General features: G+C 35.9%; 1 protein-coding gene across 1 annotated transcript; it reads right to left on the reverse strand.

The window, feature by feature from the left end:
- Window positions 1-510: 510 nt before the first annotated feature.
- On the reverse strand, window positions 511-14,758 carry LOC146138680 (uncharacterized). The gene is made up of 16 exons (XM_083394650.1): window positions 14,375-14,758; window positions 12,929-13,032; window positions 12,299-12,496; window positions 11,501-11,666; window positions 11,035-11,211; window positions 10,692-10,868; window positions 9,903-10,039; window positions 8,503-8,648; window positions 7,404-7,556; window positions 6,566-6,701; window positions 6,032-6,148; window positions 4,596-4,770; window positions 3,812-3,929; window positions 3,263-3,389; window positions 2,561-2,687; window positions 511-900 (listed from the first exon to the last, which is right to left on the reverse strand). The coding sequence occupies exons 1-16, from the start codon at window positions 14,756-14,758 to the stop codon at window positions 676-678; spliced, it is 2,667 nt and encodes an 888-aa protein (XP_083250776.1). The 3' UTR covers window positions 511-675.
- Window positions 14,759-16,633: the final 1,875 nt, after the last annotated feature.

Below are 16,633 nucleotides of genomic sequence, written 5' to 3' on the forward strand. Positions count from 1 at the left end.
ATATCCACCTTATTTTAGTTACGTAAATTGGTGAAATACAGGCTGTAGAGTCCGGGCTGGACTCGGGACTCGACAAAATCGCACATTTGACCAGAGTCGGACTCGGGTTTTTTTTTTTTTGGCCGGAGTCGGACTTAGGTTATTTTTAACCGACTCCGCAGCCCTGGTGAAAGTAGAGTATTACTCTTACCCGAATAATAAATAAAATTTCGTACCTATAGGCATGAACATTTTAGAGATGAACTTACAAAGTTACGTCATTGCAGGACTATATAAAAACAGTAACATTAGGAAACAGGACGTTATCGTTCAATCACGTGTGCAAATATGCAGCTGAAATCTTAGTCACTACAGAAGACAACAAAGCAATTGACAATAAAAAAAATAGGAGATCTAAAAATAGCATATTTTTTACCGAAACAGCGTTTCGGAATTAGTTCTTGGACAGGAACGCCGTCCAAAATCGTTTCGACTTAGCTTCACCACTGCTGACTTGTCTGAATTAATCAATCGCTTGCAAACAGAATTTTATTCTCTAAACGCAAGCAAAATAGACAAAGGGCGTCATTTTGGCGCGGTTAATTAAACTACAGAGGAAAATGCAACGATTAGACCAAAATAAGATCAGCTGATTGTCGTCAAAGGAATTTCACAACTGAAAACGCTTCTTGGACATCAGTCGCTCTCCGATTCCTTGAGTACATTTTCGCTGAGGTTAGTGAGATCTTTAAGCAGCTGACTGACGTCGGTGGACTTTAGACCCTGGTTCGGGCAATCGCCTTTCCTGTTCTCGGCAAAGTGCACGCGTTTGTGTGAAGAAGAATCGTCGTCGGTCACCGATTTAGGCTTGCCCCTTGCAGCCTTGTACATTGACACAAGGCCTTCCTGACGTAAAGTGGTCTGCGAAATAATACAAATATAAGTTTATTATAGCGATGAATTTATCGCCGGAAAACAGGGTGAAATGCACAATGCAAATGACTACTTTTCAACAATTTAAAATAGTTGGGTTTAAAATACACTGTTTTGTTTTCAGAATATTGTTTTTGTTCAAAATACTTAAAATAATCCGTTTTTTTTTTGTAATAATAAAAGGCAAGAACGGTCATATAACATATAGTCAAGTAGTTGACTAAATAGCATGATCACGATCAGCACAGTAAAACAATTTATCCTATAATAATTAATTAAACTTAAAAGGTATCACTATTTTAGAAAATTAAAAAACCCTTTCTTTATAAAATGAATGATTAGTTATTTTTTTCATTATTTTTTTTTCTTAACGGAATAACGTAAAGTCAGTGTCATTTAAAATATGTAACCTTTTAATCGGCCTCAGTTTGTGCGCAATACTTGCAACACACAAACTAACGTCCGATCATTAAAAAAAGACTTTAATTTGTTTCAGCTCATTGCGAAATATCACCTATAGCAGACAGGCTCCAATAGACCAAAATAAATTCAAGGTATTTTTGGAAAGTGGGCATCACGTGCTGCATTGTCCGAAGTGCACGTGATATAATGGACTCGCATAATCTGGCTGATGCGCAAATTCACGTTTCATAAAATTTAAGCACGATTGCGCGCGAGCTCGCATGTATTACGTCACATTCAGAGGCGCACTATTTTTGTATGTGTTAGAAGTACAAAAAACAATATTTGAAGATTGCAGTTGCTATGTGTTTAGAATCTATATACATTTGTTAAGGTATATCAGGGTAGTAGCCGTGAAATCAATTACTGGGTAATTGCAAGACGGAAAATCGGAAGGTGGCTTCTGTCTAGACTCCAGGCGCAAATGTTTTCATAAAAAACTGTGTTTTCTGGTCATTGAAACAAGGATGTACAATGTACATCAATCAAATAGGTTGCATTTATTTTTTCTTAAACGATTTTAAATCACTCTAATCACTCTTTTCCCATAGTCTGCATAACGCTTTATACTTGTTTTTGTAGAACGCATCATGGACACAAACTGAATTTTGATTTCAGCAGAAGAACACTATATCATCAGTCATCTGGTCGTTCTATTATTTCAGAATAGTAAATGCTTTAACGCTCTTCATAAACTGTATTTTTATGCAACATCTGTTTCCGTCAAGGAAACTAAGGAAACGATATAAGTCTGTATAACATGCTACGCAAAGATAAGAAGGTGTAGGCTTATCAAGATGCTAAGCGCACTTTAAACTAACTAAACCTAAATTTTAGATCGTGCATTGCTAATCCTCGAATAGCATTTTTTCACTAGTTTAAAAAAACTATGATTTTGAAAGATTGTTGCCTTAGCATACCCAAACTCCAAGCTAAAGTTTAGATCGTCCCAGATCCCCGATCCTTTTAAAAAGAGTAAATGCTTTAACACTCTTCTTAACTGTATTTTAATGCAACACTATTGCCAGTAAGGAAACTTTTTGGTCGACAGTAATCCCTTTATAACAACTTATAGGCTTATGCAGAGGCAAAAAGTAATGGCTCATAAAAAGCTAAACACACTACAAACTGAAAAAAAAACTAAGTGTTTTAGTTTTAATCTCCAGACGCCCGACCACCCACCCACCATCATCAGGTTGTTGTCCTTCTGCAGCTGTGTGACGTCAGAGCGTAGCTTCTCTTCTTCAGCCAACCATGACCGCCGCTCCAGGTCGAGTTGTTCGCAGTGACGTGTCTTCTCGCGAACTGCCGACCTGAAAATGAAACGGTCGGTTTGTTAGTATACGTGGCAGAACATCAGGTGATATTTAACGATCAAACTTTTTGTCAGCGTTTTCGCACTGACTTTTTATCGCACGAGCAGATGTGCACTTTATGTTACTGTTTTCAACTGATTTGACTTGACTTAAAAAACTTCGACGTGAGAAAACAGCTTGCCTTCAGTCGTTTCGACAAACGAATTCACTTGGACTTTTGTTATTTTGCAAATGACTTAATTGGAACTTGACTCGTTTCAAAATGACTGGTTTACCACACTGGTGTTAAGCGCATTTCAGTGAAGTGCATGTTTCTACTTAAACTTGTGCTTTTGTTATTTGACTAGCATCCCTTTGTTTGTGTTTCTATTTTTTGAATATGATAATTACAAACTTGACCATAACATTGCTTTGATAATAAATTCATGCACACTAAATGAACTAAATTAAACATTTCAATAAAGGCTATGCCTAATATTGTTTAATATTAACTAATTGCGCTCTAAAAAAATAGAGGGAGTAGAAAAATCAAACTGTTTTTTAAGAATGCTACAGAAAACGCAGCCCGGTACCTTTCTGCTTGTCTCAAGGCAACAACGCTCTTGGCCAATTCGCGTTTGGTTTGGTTCAACTTGTTCTCTTGCTCACGAACTTCGTCGCCATGACGACGCTCGGCTTCTATCGTTGCCTCCGTGATCGCTACAAATGCAAGGCTCCGATTTGGTGTTAAAGCTTACTTATCAGTAGGGCGATTATATTTTGACTTGTTAAAAAACGTAAAAATTTGCACGTCAGGTTAGAATTTGTCCTAATTATTTCAAGTCAAAGTTTATTAAAAATGCACATAAATTGTTTACAAAATTTAAAAAAACTATAGCCAGCTTTTTTTTGAAACTGTCGTTCAAGTAAAATTTTATCAACAAAAATTACCAACTAAATTTTAACTTATATTTTTGGGTCAAAATTTCAATTTTTTAAGTCAAAATATCTCGTTTTTAAGTCAAAAAATAATCGCCTTTCTTAGGGATTTTTGGTTTTATTTGCGACTCCCATAAAAAGCATGAGTATACAAAGATATAATGTATTTTTTCTAGTGGTTCGAAAAAGAAGTGGACACACACCTTTATCATGGCTGTTTTCCAGATTCACCAACTTTTCCCTTAAGCCGTCTTTTTCGCAATTTAGTTCCTCCGTCCGGTTTTCCATTTCGTCAAGCTTCAACTTGAGGTTCTCCATATCCTAAAGGTTTCAAATAGAAATGAAGCGAACGAAAAAACTGTAATTTGGTTTACAGAACTAAGCGGGTTCCAAGTAATCGGCTGTGTTGTTATCTAATGTTCTACGAGACTAATGAAAAAAATCTCTCGACTAAAGGTATTGGACATAGCGTAACATAAAACGCATTACGGCTAGTAGTTTTAGCAAACCCAAAAATATGGTTTGAATAGGGTTAGGGTGTTTTTAGGACAGTTTTGGTTTCAATCTTTTACGTATCTTTGATTTTTATAAAAAAAATGCTTTGGTCTCAATCTTTCACTGACCACTTGCTACGCAGCGTTTGGTGCGTGTGCGCCTGGTTAGTGTTTGGTTGTCTTTTTTTTGACTAAAATTGATAAAAGTGAACAATAAAAAAGTATAGCGATGTCGCTGTTGCGGCAGTCGCTTTTTTAAATGAATCGCTATCGTGAGGTTGCTCTACTGATGGTGGCCTTCATAACAGTCGCTGTTCGGAGACCGAGCCAACATGGGTAATTCGGCCTCGATGACAGTACAGCCAATACGTGTGTTTTTGAAGTAAACTCGAAATGCTGCAAGACAACAAATTTTGCACCCAAAAATATTTCTTCAAGCCGACTAAAAAAGCCTTACAGCTTCGTTCATTAGCGGCATTCGCACAAACCGAACCTCTTCGTTTTTGATGATCTGCTTTTCCAGGTCCTGGTTGATCCGCATCAGGTTCTCTTCTTTCCTGCGAGCGGCCATCGCCGACTGCTCGAAACTTGCCGCGTCATTGGCGAGCCGCTGACTCAGCATGTCCCTTTCCTCCATCAGCTTCAAAACCTCGGCGGCCACTTCGACTCTGTGCGTGAATAAAACAATTCAGGGATTGGACTTAGCGCGATATTTCCGACGCAGAGTCGAATGTTGATGTTTGTTTACTGAGGAATAAAACGATTCATGATTTCTCGAACCTGCGGTGTTATCGCAACCAATTCGACACATAACCGGCAATTTAAGCGATAATTAACAATATAGGCCGATCCTTTTTAACCGATGTAGATGTAGGGGTCATAAAATGTCGCAACATAGAAATATTTAACAAAAAAGGGTTGTTCATTTTATTTTTACTTATTTGTCGGTAAGACCTTTCAAGTACTAACTAAGAGTATTGGTATCGGGCAATCGCAGTGTTCGTTGGTAATCATAGAGAGTATCAGACAAATATAAATTCCGTTCAAGAAATAAAACTATCTAACCATAAGGAAACTTAGTGTTGGCTATAGGCCTACCATATGTCCTCTTTTAAGAGGCCTTGTCCACTTTTCTCAAGAAAAGCAAATGGTCCTCCGAAGACGCTTAAAAATGCCTTAATCCTCTTTTTCGCATTTCGATTTAGTTGCTTATATTTTCAACTAGACTTTTAGGCGAGACGTTGTATTTATTTCCAAAAAAATACTGCAGCCATAAAACATGCTGAATTGCTGGTTAAAAAAAGGTTTTCAAACAAATTGCCCTACCAGCCCTACCTTCTTGATTGGTATTGCGACATTGCGCCAGAAAAATTGCAACCGAACCTCACATGTAACACGGCCCATTAATAAAGCAAAGATGTGTGATTATTCACTTTAAAACGTAGGATTTTAAATCGTCACTTATAACTCTCTTCGTTGCCGCCAACAGCAAAACCATCGCGCTCGCAACAAATAGATATATATTTGCGCTCGAGTCGGCCAGCAACACCAACTTTCCTATCGAAAATTAATCCGACAAACCCAAAACAACCAAACATTCAGAAAATCAGCATAAAACATCATTAAAAGTCAGACGTAAATGTATACTTTCGTTTTACTAGCCGGCAATAAAATGTCCTCTTTTTGGGTGCTAAAAATATGGTAGCCCTAGTGTTGGCCAGATTAAAAGTGAAGTGTGGCTCAGGTGAAAATATTGAAAATGCACACTTTGACCAAAAACACAATCTCAACTAGTAGCAAAATTTGGCTTTAAAGGTTTGTTTTATTGTATTTTATGTTTGTAGCGAAAAGTGCTGTAATTGCTTTATTCGCTAGCCAAGGTGTTAACCTAAGTAATGAGCAAATTAATACATTTGAACGTAAAATCACCTTTCTTGTCTCGGGCTGGCCTCCTCTGGCTTTTGCGGCAGATTTTCTTTGGTTTGTTGCAGGCGAATTCTCCACATGGTGTCTCTGCGCGTCAGCAGATCTTGCAAAGTTCGCAGCCTGTCGAAAGGTTTTCAAGTATGAAACTACAAATATCGTGTATCTTTCCCCCGAGCAATTACTCTTCAGAGTGCACAAAGATGAACCGTGCAAAACATTTGTGAATTGTGTCCTTTTGTATGCAAGGTATGCCATTTATCAATGTAAATATGCCGAAAGTGCCCCGACTATGTTTCGCTTTTTCGCGATGTTAACTTCTCTGCAAACTTTTATAACATTTTTTCGTAAACAAACAAAAAAACTGTCGAAAAATTGATCATGCAAAAACCCAATACCGAAAAAACGTCGAAATATAACTCATAATTTTGGACTTACAATGTGCGAAACAAAAGTTTAGTATACCTTTCGTCAAGAAACGTATATCGAAAACATACTCAGTAACGGATTAAACACGCATTGCGACCTGGTTAAACCAACCTGTTATTGGCAAATGCCAGCCTCTGCTCTAGTCGAAGCAATTCTTCCAAGCACTTGGACTGGTTTTCTTTTAACGCTTGGTCGCACTGCTTACTTGTGGCGCGTACTTGATGATGCAAATCTGACATTGAAGACTCTAAGAACACAAAACTTGTGTAAAATAGGTTCCTCTGGCCTGGTAGCAACAGCATATTTATTGTGTTATTATGTTATTAAAAACGGCCTCGATTCACAAAACAGAGTACTTAATAAATTAGTCATTTAATGATTTAAACCTGAACATGTTGTTTTACTTGAATAACCTGACGGACTTTAGTTTTACGTGTTTTATGCTATTAAGTCGGCTTATTTAAACATGACATCGGAAACAAACAAATATTTGATTGTCCTATTTTTGTCTTTAGCGGTTTTTTTTCACAGTTTGGTCGATTTTCAGGGCAAAGGGCAGAGTTTGTATCTATTTGTCTCAACGTTGCAAAGGTCACTCTAGTTTAACAATAGTGTACTTCCAAGCAACAACTACTCTATTTGACCCGACCGCTCTTTTACGCTTGCACCACCACATGATTATTTATTGATTTGGGTTAGAGTTGGGATTTGCGTTTGGGTGGTGGTAGTATTAGATTTAATTGTCCGAGTTTTGCATACTTTTAATATTATTTTTCGGAAATCGTTTTAAATTACTTTGTAAGCAAGGTAAACAGCCTTAGGAGGTGTCTATACAGGCTATTTGACCGGATCGCTCTTTAACGCTTACACCCGTTAGTGATTATACGTCGATTTGAACTAGTTTGCTGCCCGGGTGAATAGCCTCTTTTCCAATTATTTATTTATGCACCGTAAGACTTGACTTGGGCCTTGAGTGCCACGTTTTCCTCCTTCATCTGTTTGCTCTTGGCGTCTTGAGTGAGCTGAATGTGCTCCTTGAGCTGAAGTTGGGCATCCAGGTCGTCAACGCGGCTGCTCAGGATGCTGCATCGTCTCTCTTCCTCTGTAAAGAGAGAAAGTTACTTTAATGTCTTTCCATGCGTCATTATTTAAAGTTACAGGTTAATAGGTAACCATGGAAAAATATCCGCTTTCTCTCTTCCTCAGAAAAATATTTTTCCATGGCTACTTTTTATAGTCACAGGTTAATAAGTAACCGTGGAAAAATATTCGTCTTTCCCTATTTTTTAGACGAAACTTTTTCCATGGTTACCTATTGTAGTTACAGGAGAACATTAGTTCGGATGCAAATTCATGAGCTTTAAAAACAAATCCTTGTTGTTTTTTCCGGAAAGTTGAGTTTTATGTGAAAACTTTAATACATTTTTACAGTTTCCCGCCTGAGCATCCAAATATGAAGCTAACGCCAAATTAAATTCACTTTGCAAAAATTGCATTTTTTGTAACTACTTTAAACACAAAGAATGTTATTTTAGGTGTTCATAATAGATTTTGCGCCCGAGGGAAATCCCCTCTATGTATTTGCGCGTCCTACCGACCTACTTAACTAAATTTGCGACAAATTGCGTTAAGCGCCACAGATTGAAAGCAAATTATTGCATAAATCGCTAACGATATACTCTTCGCATTTACAGAATTAAACAAGCAAAAACATGCCCTACGCATTTAATGATCTGGTAAAGTTTGAGGACTATGTATGTATTATACCCACCGAAGCAGAAAGTCAGGTTAACTTACTGAAAAAAAACAATTAGGTAGGAGAATATTCGCAGGCGGCGTGTCGACATGCAAAATGGTGACACTCGCCCGTCTGTGTTAAGGCCAACCCTGTCTTAGCAAACCACATTACGAGAACGGCATTGAAGTACACCCCAGCAACAAAATTGTATCAACAATACGGCCGCATAAGACATTATTACGTACCCACAGACACCGATTACTTAATTTTTAACTTAAAACCCAAACTAAGGGGGAACACCGGCCCCCACCTTCCAGGCGATGATGTAGATCCTTGATCGCTATCTTGTACTTGGATCCTTCTTGTTTCGTCACGATCTCTTGCGACTTGCATTGCACCATCAGCTCGAACACCTTGGCGCGCCATTGTGGCGTCACTACGCCCGCTTTGTTTTGCCTGGCAAAGAAATTTAAAGTGTACTGCTTAAATGAAGGGTGGCGACCGCCGTTTGTTGAAATAAGCTTCTTTTAATTTTTTACAATGAGGAGGTTTCCTATTTCCATGTTACGCTCATATATGCGCCGAACGTGGGTGTGCAGAGCGTTTTTAGACGCTCTGGGTTTCTGGAATTTGACCAAGCTTTTTACTGGGTTTCTGGAATCTGGCCAAGTTTACACTCGAAGTTAGCAAATTCAACTTATAAAAAAAATACGCCGCCTGCTGGACAGTTTAGGTTCAGTAAAATAATGTGTGAAACTTACAGCGTGGGGAGGCGTCCGATAACACCTGCAGATAACGTCTTTATAACTGGGCTTGAGGCCGTTTGTCATATTTGCTTTAGGTATTTTAACTACGCAAGTGAACATTTGTTTTGCGTGTTGCACAAATTTATGGATCTGGTAAGTAGCTTTATTATGGAAATTTTCACCCTGAAGGCGCAATGCGTACCTTATAAACAATTAAACTTTCACTAGCTTAGTATATCTTAATGCATTTAACCTCGTTCTTATTCTATTTAGACCCACTTTCAATTGAAAAAAAAACAATCAATTCAAAGTTATTACTATCAACCTGTTTTTTCGAAGTTTAATACGCCGTATAACACACTGCTTCGTGTGACGTAACCATACTTAATCGTAAAACATGCTTTGACTTTCGGGCGCTCAATACGATTAGAAAACGTTAATCCAAAGCATAAGCTTTCAATCGCAACTAACATAAAACCAATCGTCATTCGTTTATTTTAAGATAAAAGGTCGATGAGTTCAGTTATTATCAATTTATTAAAAAGTCGGACTGGTCAAGGACAATGCAAACTGAATATGTAAAAAAGAAGATATCTCCTCGCCCTAATGCACGTTAATGACGACAATGAATTCGAATCGTAGCAAAATAGTATAGATATTTTTGGTCAAATATTTTTTGGCCAAGGACAATTTATGACTTAGAATCGCTCGGCTTGTGTGGATCTAAGATTTGTTGAACAAATGCAAGATAAAGCGATTGATATGATAAGTGCAGCCTTGTGAATCCAACGAAAAAACGATCAACGAACATTTATAAAAATAAAAAAATGGATAGAAGACGTTTAAATCGGTATGTCATATGCATTTATTAGAACACGGCTATGGAGGGGAACAACTAACTTCTAATTGTTAGGACAATTCCTAGGTTATATTTTCAAAGAATGTAACGCTTTATACTGGCCACCTGTGTACATCTGGGATAGCGTTGGTGTGGGCAGTGATCGACGCTTCCTGCGTTTCCAATATCTTCGACACAGCTTGGAATCGAACGTTGAGCACCTCCAAGGTTTTTATCAATTCCGCTTTTTCTTCCTCCAGAGACTGTGTGAGAAATGGTTAAATTTGTTTGCTTTCTAGTTTGTTACATGGATTAGTTGCCTATTTCGGAGAGTCTTATTATATATACATCTGCTTGGTATGTGTTTCCACAACAGTATCTTACCTTCCAACAGAACACATAATGCCGACGATAAAAGTTCTAAAATTGTCTATAACTTTTAATGATAAAAGTTTCTAAAAAGGTCTAAAACTTTTAATGTAAATTTATACCTCAGTGGCTGGCGTTAAACGCAGCTTTTCTCTGTCCATGTCAGTCTTGGATGTATTTTATTTATTTATTTATTTTACATTTTATTATTTTAATATTTTTTACTATTTATTTACTTGTACAGATAAACTGATGATGCCATTTATTTCTATCGCGAAATGCATACTTACAATAAAAGTTTTAGACCTTGCTAACTGATTTTTTGTTAGAAGCGGTGCGCTTCTCAAGCTGTAAGATATACAGCTTTGTCAATAAAATTTGATGGCAAAGTTCTACCAACAATCATATTCTTTTCAACAATAGACTAAGGAAGATAATATGGACTGTGATTGACCGCCATAAATTTGTTTGTTGTGTGCATTGTTAATTAAAGTAAGCCATTTTTAATTAATATAATAATAGTGCAAGTTTCGATTTTTATTTCACCTGGAATTTTTCAAGCATCTCATTTTTGTCATCCTTCCACTGAGCTTGTTCCAAATTGTCGGCTTGAATTTTTGCAACATAGCTTCGAAGATTGGAAGCAGTTTCCTTTTCTTTGTCCAACGCAGCTGCAACTTCTTGCATTTCATCAGATCTCACATTTAATTTTTCATTGGAGTTCTGTGATGATTGCATATTTTACAGTGTTTTTTTTAATATTTAAATAACATCTGTTAATAATCTGTCTTGGCAATTTGTTATTAGTAATTACGTTTATAAAACAAAACTATAAGTGGAAAAAACATACCTCAAAGCAAAAAACACCTATTAGCATGAAATTTATTACCTCTAACTCTATCTGTAGTCTAGATATTGTGTTTTTTAGGGTCTTCTCATTTTCAACCACTGATTCCATGTTTTCGTGAGTTCGTTTAAGCTCTTCTTCAAGACAAAGCTTCTCTTTTTTGTGAGTTTCAGTCAAATCGTCCATACCTTTTCTTTGCGTCACAGTAGACTGATTTATCTTTAAAAAAATGTGAACTTAATATATTATTTTTTTTTTAGTGATTTATCAAAATGCTATGACAAAGGTTTTAAAGTATTTTTTTTAACAAATACTAATGAAGTAAATACATTGCAAAACCATAAACTGAACATATGTTATTTTGGCCCCTTGTTATATAAAGTGTAATTTTTAACAAAATAAACACAAAATTTTAATTAATTAATCATATTGTGTTTACTGTGCACATTTTGATCTTTTTAAATTTTATTATTATGCAATAAAGATTCGTGTTATTTTGCCTTCCTACCTTATTTTCAGTTTCCTCCTTCAGTTGCAAAGCGTCATTCTTCCAACTTTCTCGTTCCTCATCAAAACCTCTCAACATTTCTTCCTTGATTATTCTGGAGTTCTCCTCAATTTTTGCCAACTGTTCAGCGTGGGATGCATGAAGAGAGCTCAGTTCAGATTCATGTCTGCCAAAAATAATGTTCTTTTTAAAATAAAAAATTAAAAAATTAAAATAAAAATAAAGCGTAAAGATTAAACTAAGTACAAAACTTAGTAAACCGAAAATCAGTTTGTTTGTATGTTAAAAAAAAATATAAATATATTTCACTATAAAGCATCATCAGTATCTTATTAAAATAGAATAATATTTAAATAAGATACTGATGATGCTTTATAGCGAAATATATTTATCTTTTTATAACATACAAACAAACTGATTTTCGGTTTACTAAGTTTTGTACATAGTTTAATCTTTACAATTGATGTGCCACCAGAATCGTTTGTTTTCACCGTTCAGATTCAGGCAGATTTTGCTATTCGAAAGAATACTTTGAAAATTAAAGCGTATTAGAAGTAATATTTCAATTTAAACAATGTTAGGATTAAACAACAAATTTAACTAATGGTTGAAAACAGTTCTTGCATTTCTAAGATACCCTAGATTTCAATATAAATCAAAAACATTATTCTAACAATATATATATATGTTAAAATGATGCTGATTCTAACATCAAATTAGCCAAGTGCAGAAAAAATGTCATTTGCTTTTGTTTTTACACTGTACATTATATAAAAATTACCAACTGTTTAAACTCACGATTTCACTAAGAGTTGTTTGTCTTTTTCCAGTTGCTCAACTTTAAAACGCAGTTCTGAAACTGTATCCAAGACGTTGGATTTTTCCTGCAAAACTCTTTGGTGTTGCTCTTGCATGAGGTGGATGTCTTGCTGAAACTTTTCACTGTTTCCTCTTTCAACATCGATGTTTCTTTCCAAACCTAATATTTCTTGATCTCTGAAAATAATTATTGTTGTAAATCAATATTGCCACAGTACCAAACCAAGGGTGTCTCACAATAGCATTCTTAAACTATGCTATTTGAATCTTTAAAAAACTAATATATTGTTTTACCACGTGGAAGCCAAACTTGTTCAATTAGCAAATCACCTATGAAAAACCCTAAAGCCTAAATACAATGTTAGAAGATTTATGATAAATCAGTAAATATTTCTATTACTATTCAGCTAAATGAGCCACAAAAAACATATTTTCAGCTAAATGAGCCGCAAAAAACTTACTTAGCCCACTACTGTAATAGACTAATATATATTTATCATCCGAACCCATGATTTATGCTGGTCTTTATGTGTTATTAATTATTTTATTGTTTCAAGATTTTAAAAGGTCTTTTAAATATGAATAAATAGAAATGTTATTACAACTAACTTTCTTCCCAACTGAGCAGTCAATCCATTAACGTCATTCTGGAGCCGTTCGATGAACTGAACTTGGTGGGTAATAACATCAAAATGAGCACCACCACTGGCAGCCTATAAAATATAAAGCAAAAATAGGGCATCTACATTACAATTTCAATACAGCAATTAATATATATAATATAATAAACATTAGGTTGTATTTATAGACTAAATAATGTATTTTTCCAATTTGAACAGTATTGATTTTTTTGGCAAACTTTTTGAACTGTTAATTTTGAGTAACTTTACACATTTCTATTGATTTTAATAATCACAAAAAAGGACAAAAAAGTAAACTAAACAAAATCTAGTCAATTTTTTGAACTTGTGATATCTAAAAATATCTTTATTAGGCATTAATGATCATGATTTGGGTTGGTTTTAATATAATCGGAACATAATGACAATTGTTGTTAAGTTAGGATTACAAATAATCTCAGTAAAACTCACTTCTAGCTATAAGTTACTTAAACTTACATTGTAGTGTTTTTTCTGAAAAATGATTATTTTAATTTAGACGAGCAGACATGATTTATGTTGTACTATCTCTGCACCACTTATTCATGCAATATTTCACTGTTGGTGAGTGCACCACAGGTTGGCACCCACGGTTATATGGTCTTTAACAGTGGTTCTCAAACTGGGGTCCACGGTCCTTTTGGGGTCGGCAAGATAATTTTCTGGGACCGCGAAGCACCTAACAAAAATCAACACGACGCTCCTAAAGAAGAAATTTTTCTGTGCATTAAAATTTTCAGGCAACTTACTTTTCCAAACAAGCTGATTAGTTGTTCATTCACGTTATTGTACGCTTCAAGGTAAATTGTGCATTGTGACGTCTTAGTGTTGCATTGTGCTAATGAGAGTTAGTTACGTTTTTACAGCTGCTGCGTTGCCAATGTGAGCTGTACGGTAACAGTTTTAAAACTGTACATTGCTTTACTTAAATAAAGTGATTCGTTAGAGGTTAACATAGCTGAGCTGATAGCAAGGAAAGCAAGCGCACCCGTCCCATTGATACCATTAAAAACAACGTGATATTTTGTGTTTATTTGTTTATATTTTCAAGGGACCGTGAGCAATTTAAAAAAATTGGGGGGGGACCGTTGCATAATTTTTTAAAAAAAGTTTGAGAACCACTGGTCTATAATATTTTATGAGTTTTTTTTTTTTTATTATTCTGACAAATAGCTTGTTATTTTGTATTGGTAACTATTTACTTTTGTTCGCAGCCTTGTTGTTTATCAGTATTAAAATTAAAAACTTGAATAGTTTCTACAAGCAAATAAAAGTTCAATGATTGACCAAAACTCAAAAAAAATCTTTAGTGGAAAATACTTGACTAAACATTCTTAAATGGGTGTCAAACTCTTCAGTTAAATGTTAATAACAAAAACAATGCTCAGGCTACCACCGAGGGTTGCTGTTTTCTGCTGTTCAACAAAATTGTCTTCAGGTTGCTGTTTTCTTCCTGTAACTGCCTCAGTCTCTCCTGATGCTCAACATCTGTTTCCAAGTCCGGTTCCCCAACGGAGTGAGCTCTTGACCAAGCGTAGCCAGTGTCCGATCGAGGTGCACTGTGACTTCTTGGTTGCATTGCCTTTTGTGATGTCACAGCAGTCATTTGACGCCTTGGCATAGGGGGTGGTGAAAAGGTTTGGTCATCTGATATTCTTTCGGGTGATTTTAGAAGAAAGTCATCGGGTGTTTTAAGAACCACATTTCTCTTCCGTTTTGTTGGAACTGGGCTAGTATCGGAAGTGATAGCCCCAAAATGTGAAGGGGGTATTAAATCCATAATTTACAAAATTTAAGCTGACCCTATGGAAGTCTGGAAAATCAGGAAAATTTAAACGTGTATCAAAAGATGCTATTAGCCTAATAAAGAACACAGCATAATAAAACTAAGAGGTTAATAATTACCAGATTGGAAAGTTTGGCCTGGATTTATTGGCGCTGGTCTAGAATCCTACCACATTTTCATCGGGGGGTTTATGTTATATTGCTAACAATATTTGGGTTAGGGTAAGAGTTAGCGTTTGGATTTGGGTGGGTCAAGTGTTATTATTATATTAATTCTCACTTGTTTATGCCTTTCCTTGCAACTTTTGTTAAATAAGTGTGATAGGATCAAAGACAATAATATTGCTTAACCTATACCCAAACCCATCATACGGTTACCCATGCCCAAAACTTTGCTTCGGCGTTGTTTTAGGTGTTATTGTGTGGGTTGGTAATTCAAGGTTTTTGGACGATTTTCAAATTCGGATTTCAAGGAATATTAAGAACCTAAATAGTTCACAAATGCTGCAGCACTTTTTATTGGATTACAGGAGTTCCGCAGACAGCTTTTCAGCATGGTTTACCCAAGGTTTTCAGAATTTTTGGTCTGTGAGCTCTCAATTTTCCCTAATAATTGATAACACTGCAAAATTTCTAGAGAGAACGACAAGTGGGTCAATAACAATCTATGATGGGTGACTTTGTGACCCGCGGGTCAGTGGTTCGCCATCCCTGCCCTAGCCTAAGCCAAATAATCGTTGTGGTAGGATTCTAGATCAGCGCCGTTTTTTTCTTGTAGAAATTCCATTTTACACTTTTATATTGAATTACGCATATGCGGGTAATCAATAATAATAAGAAAGTACGGAAATACCAAACTTAAGAAAGCGAAACACAACTAACTAACTAACTTAAACATTGCAAGATGAAGAAAAGTGGAACGAAAAAGATTCAAACTCTTTCACGTTTGTTTTGATACTGCGGGTTAAGGGTCATCTATTTTTTTTAATTTGGGGTGGTATTAGACATTGTGTTTCTACGATTGTACAGTGTTATACAATGTCACCGTTAAACAACTGTTATATATGATTTAAAATAATACCTTTTTAACCCAGGAAAAGTGTTGGCCTATGATTATTTTATTTATAGATCTTACTAGACTCATCGCCATTGAAACGTGTTTTAAGTTATAAATATTATGATTGACCGTCGCCAGGGCTTAACCTATAGTTATAACGTGAGATCGGCGACACGAAACGGACTGACAAAACGAAGGATTTAAAAGCGATTACATTCAGAGTGGTTATCGATTAACGCGACATTTGACCCATCAAAATGGCATATGAGAGAATATCATTACTGTGGCCGGTTCACAAAGAACAGCGATTATCAGCGAGTAGATGCAGACCGTGTGGTTGTATAACAATTATTGCGTTCTTTGCCGAGAGTGCTTCACGAGATAAAGGCACGGAGTGTTCTGGCAATCTAATGACCAAGTTCCCCCCTTTTTTCGATAAGTGTCCTTCAGCCCTTTAGACCAGAAGGACTGACGGTACGCAGCGGAGCTTTAAATATTAGGATAGGCTATATTGTTTACCCGCTTACCATGTAACAGTTGGGTCACATTTGAGTTGGGTTGTAATTTTTTTGCGAAACCCTGGTTTAAATCTAGCTTAATATTAGGAAGCAGTATATATTTTGTTGGCTGACATCGACCAGATAGTGCCGTAACTAAAAAAAACTTTTGCAGGTTATTTTTCTGTTGTAATTATAATAAAAATACAGAAATAAAAAGTGTAGCCTAGCGCTTGTTTTTGGTGAGAATTGGCGGCTAGGATATAAACTAGCTTAAGAAATGGCCAACAAATTTACTGACTTTGAAATTCGCCTA

This window comes from Ascidiella aspersa, chromosome 7 (genome assembly GCF_963924565.1).
Source record: "Ascidiella aspersa chromosome 7, kaAscAspe10.2, whole genome shotgun sequence".
In the NCBI taxonomy this organism is placed as follows: Eukaryota; Metazoa; Chordata; class Ascidiacea; order Phlebobranchia; family Ascidiidae; genus Ascidiella; species Ascidiella aspersa.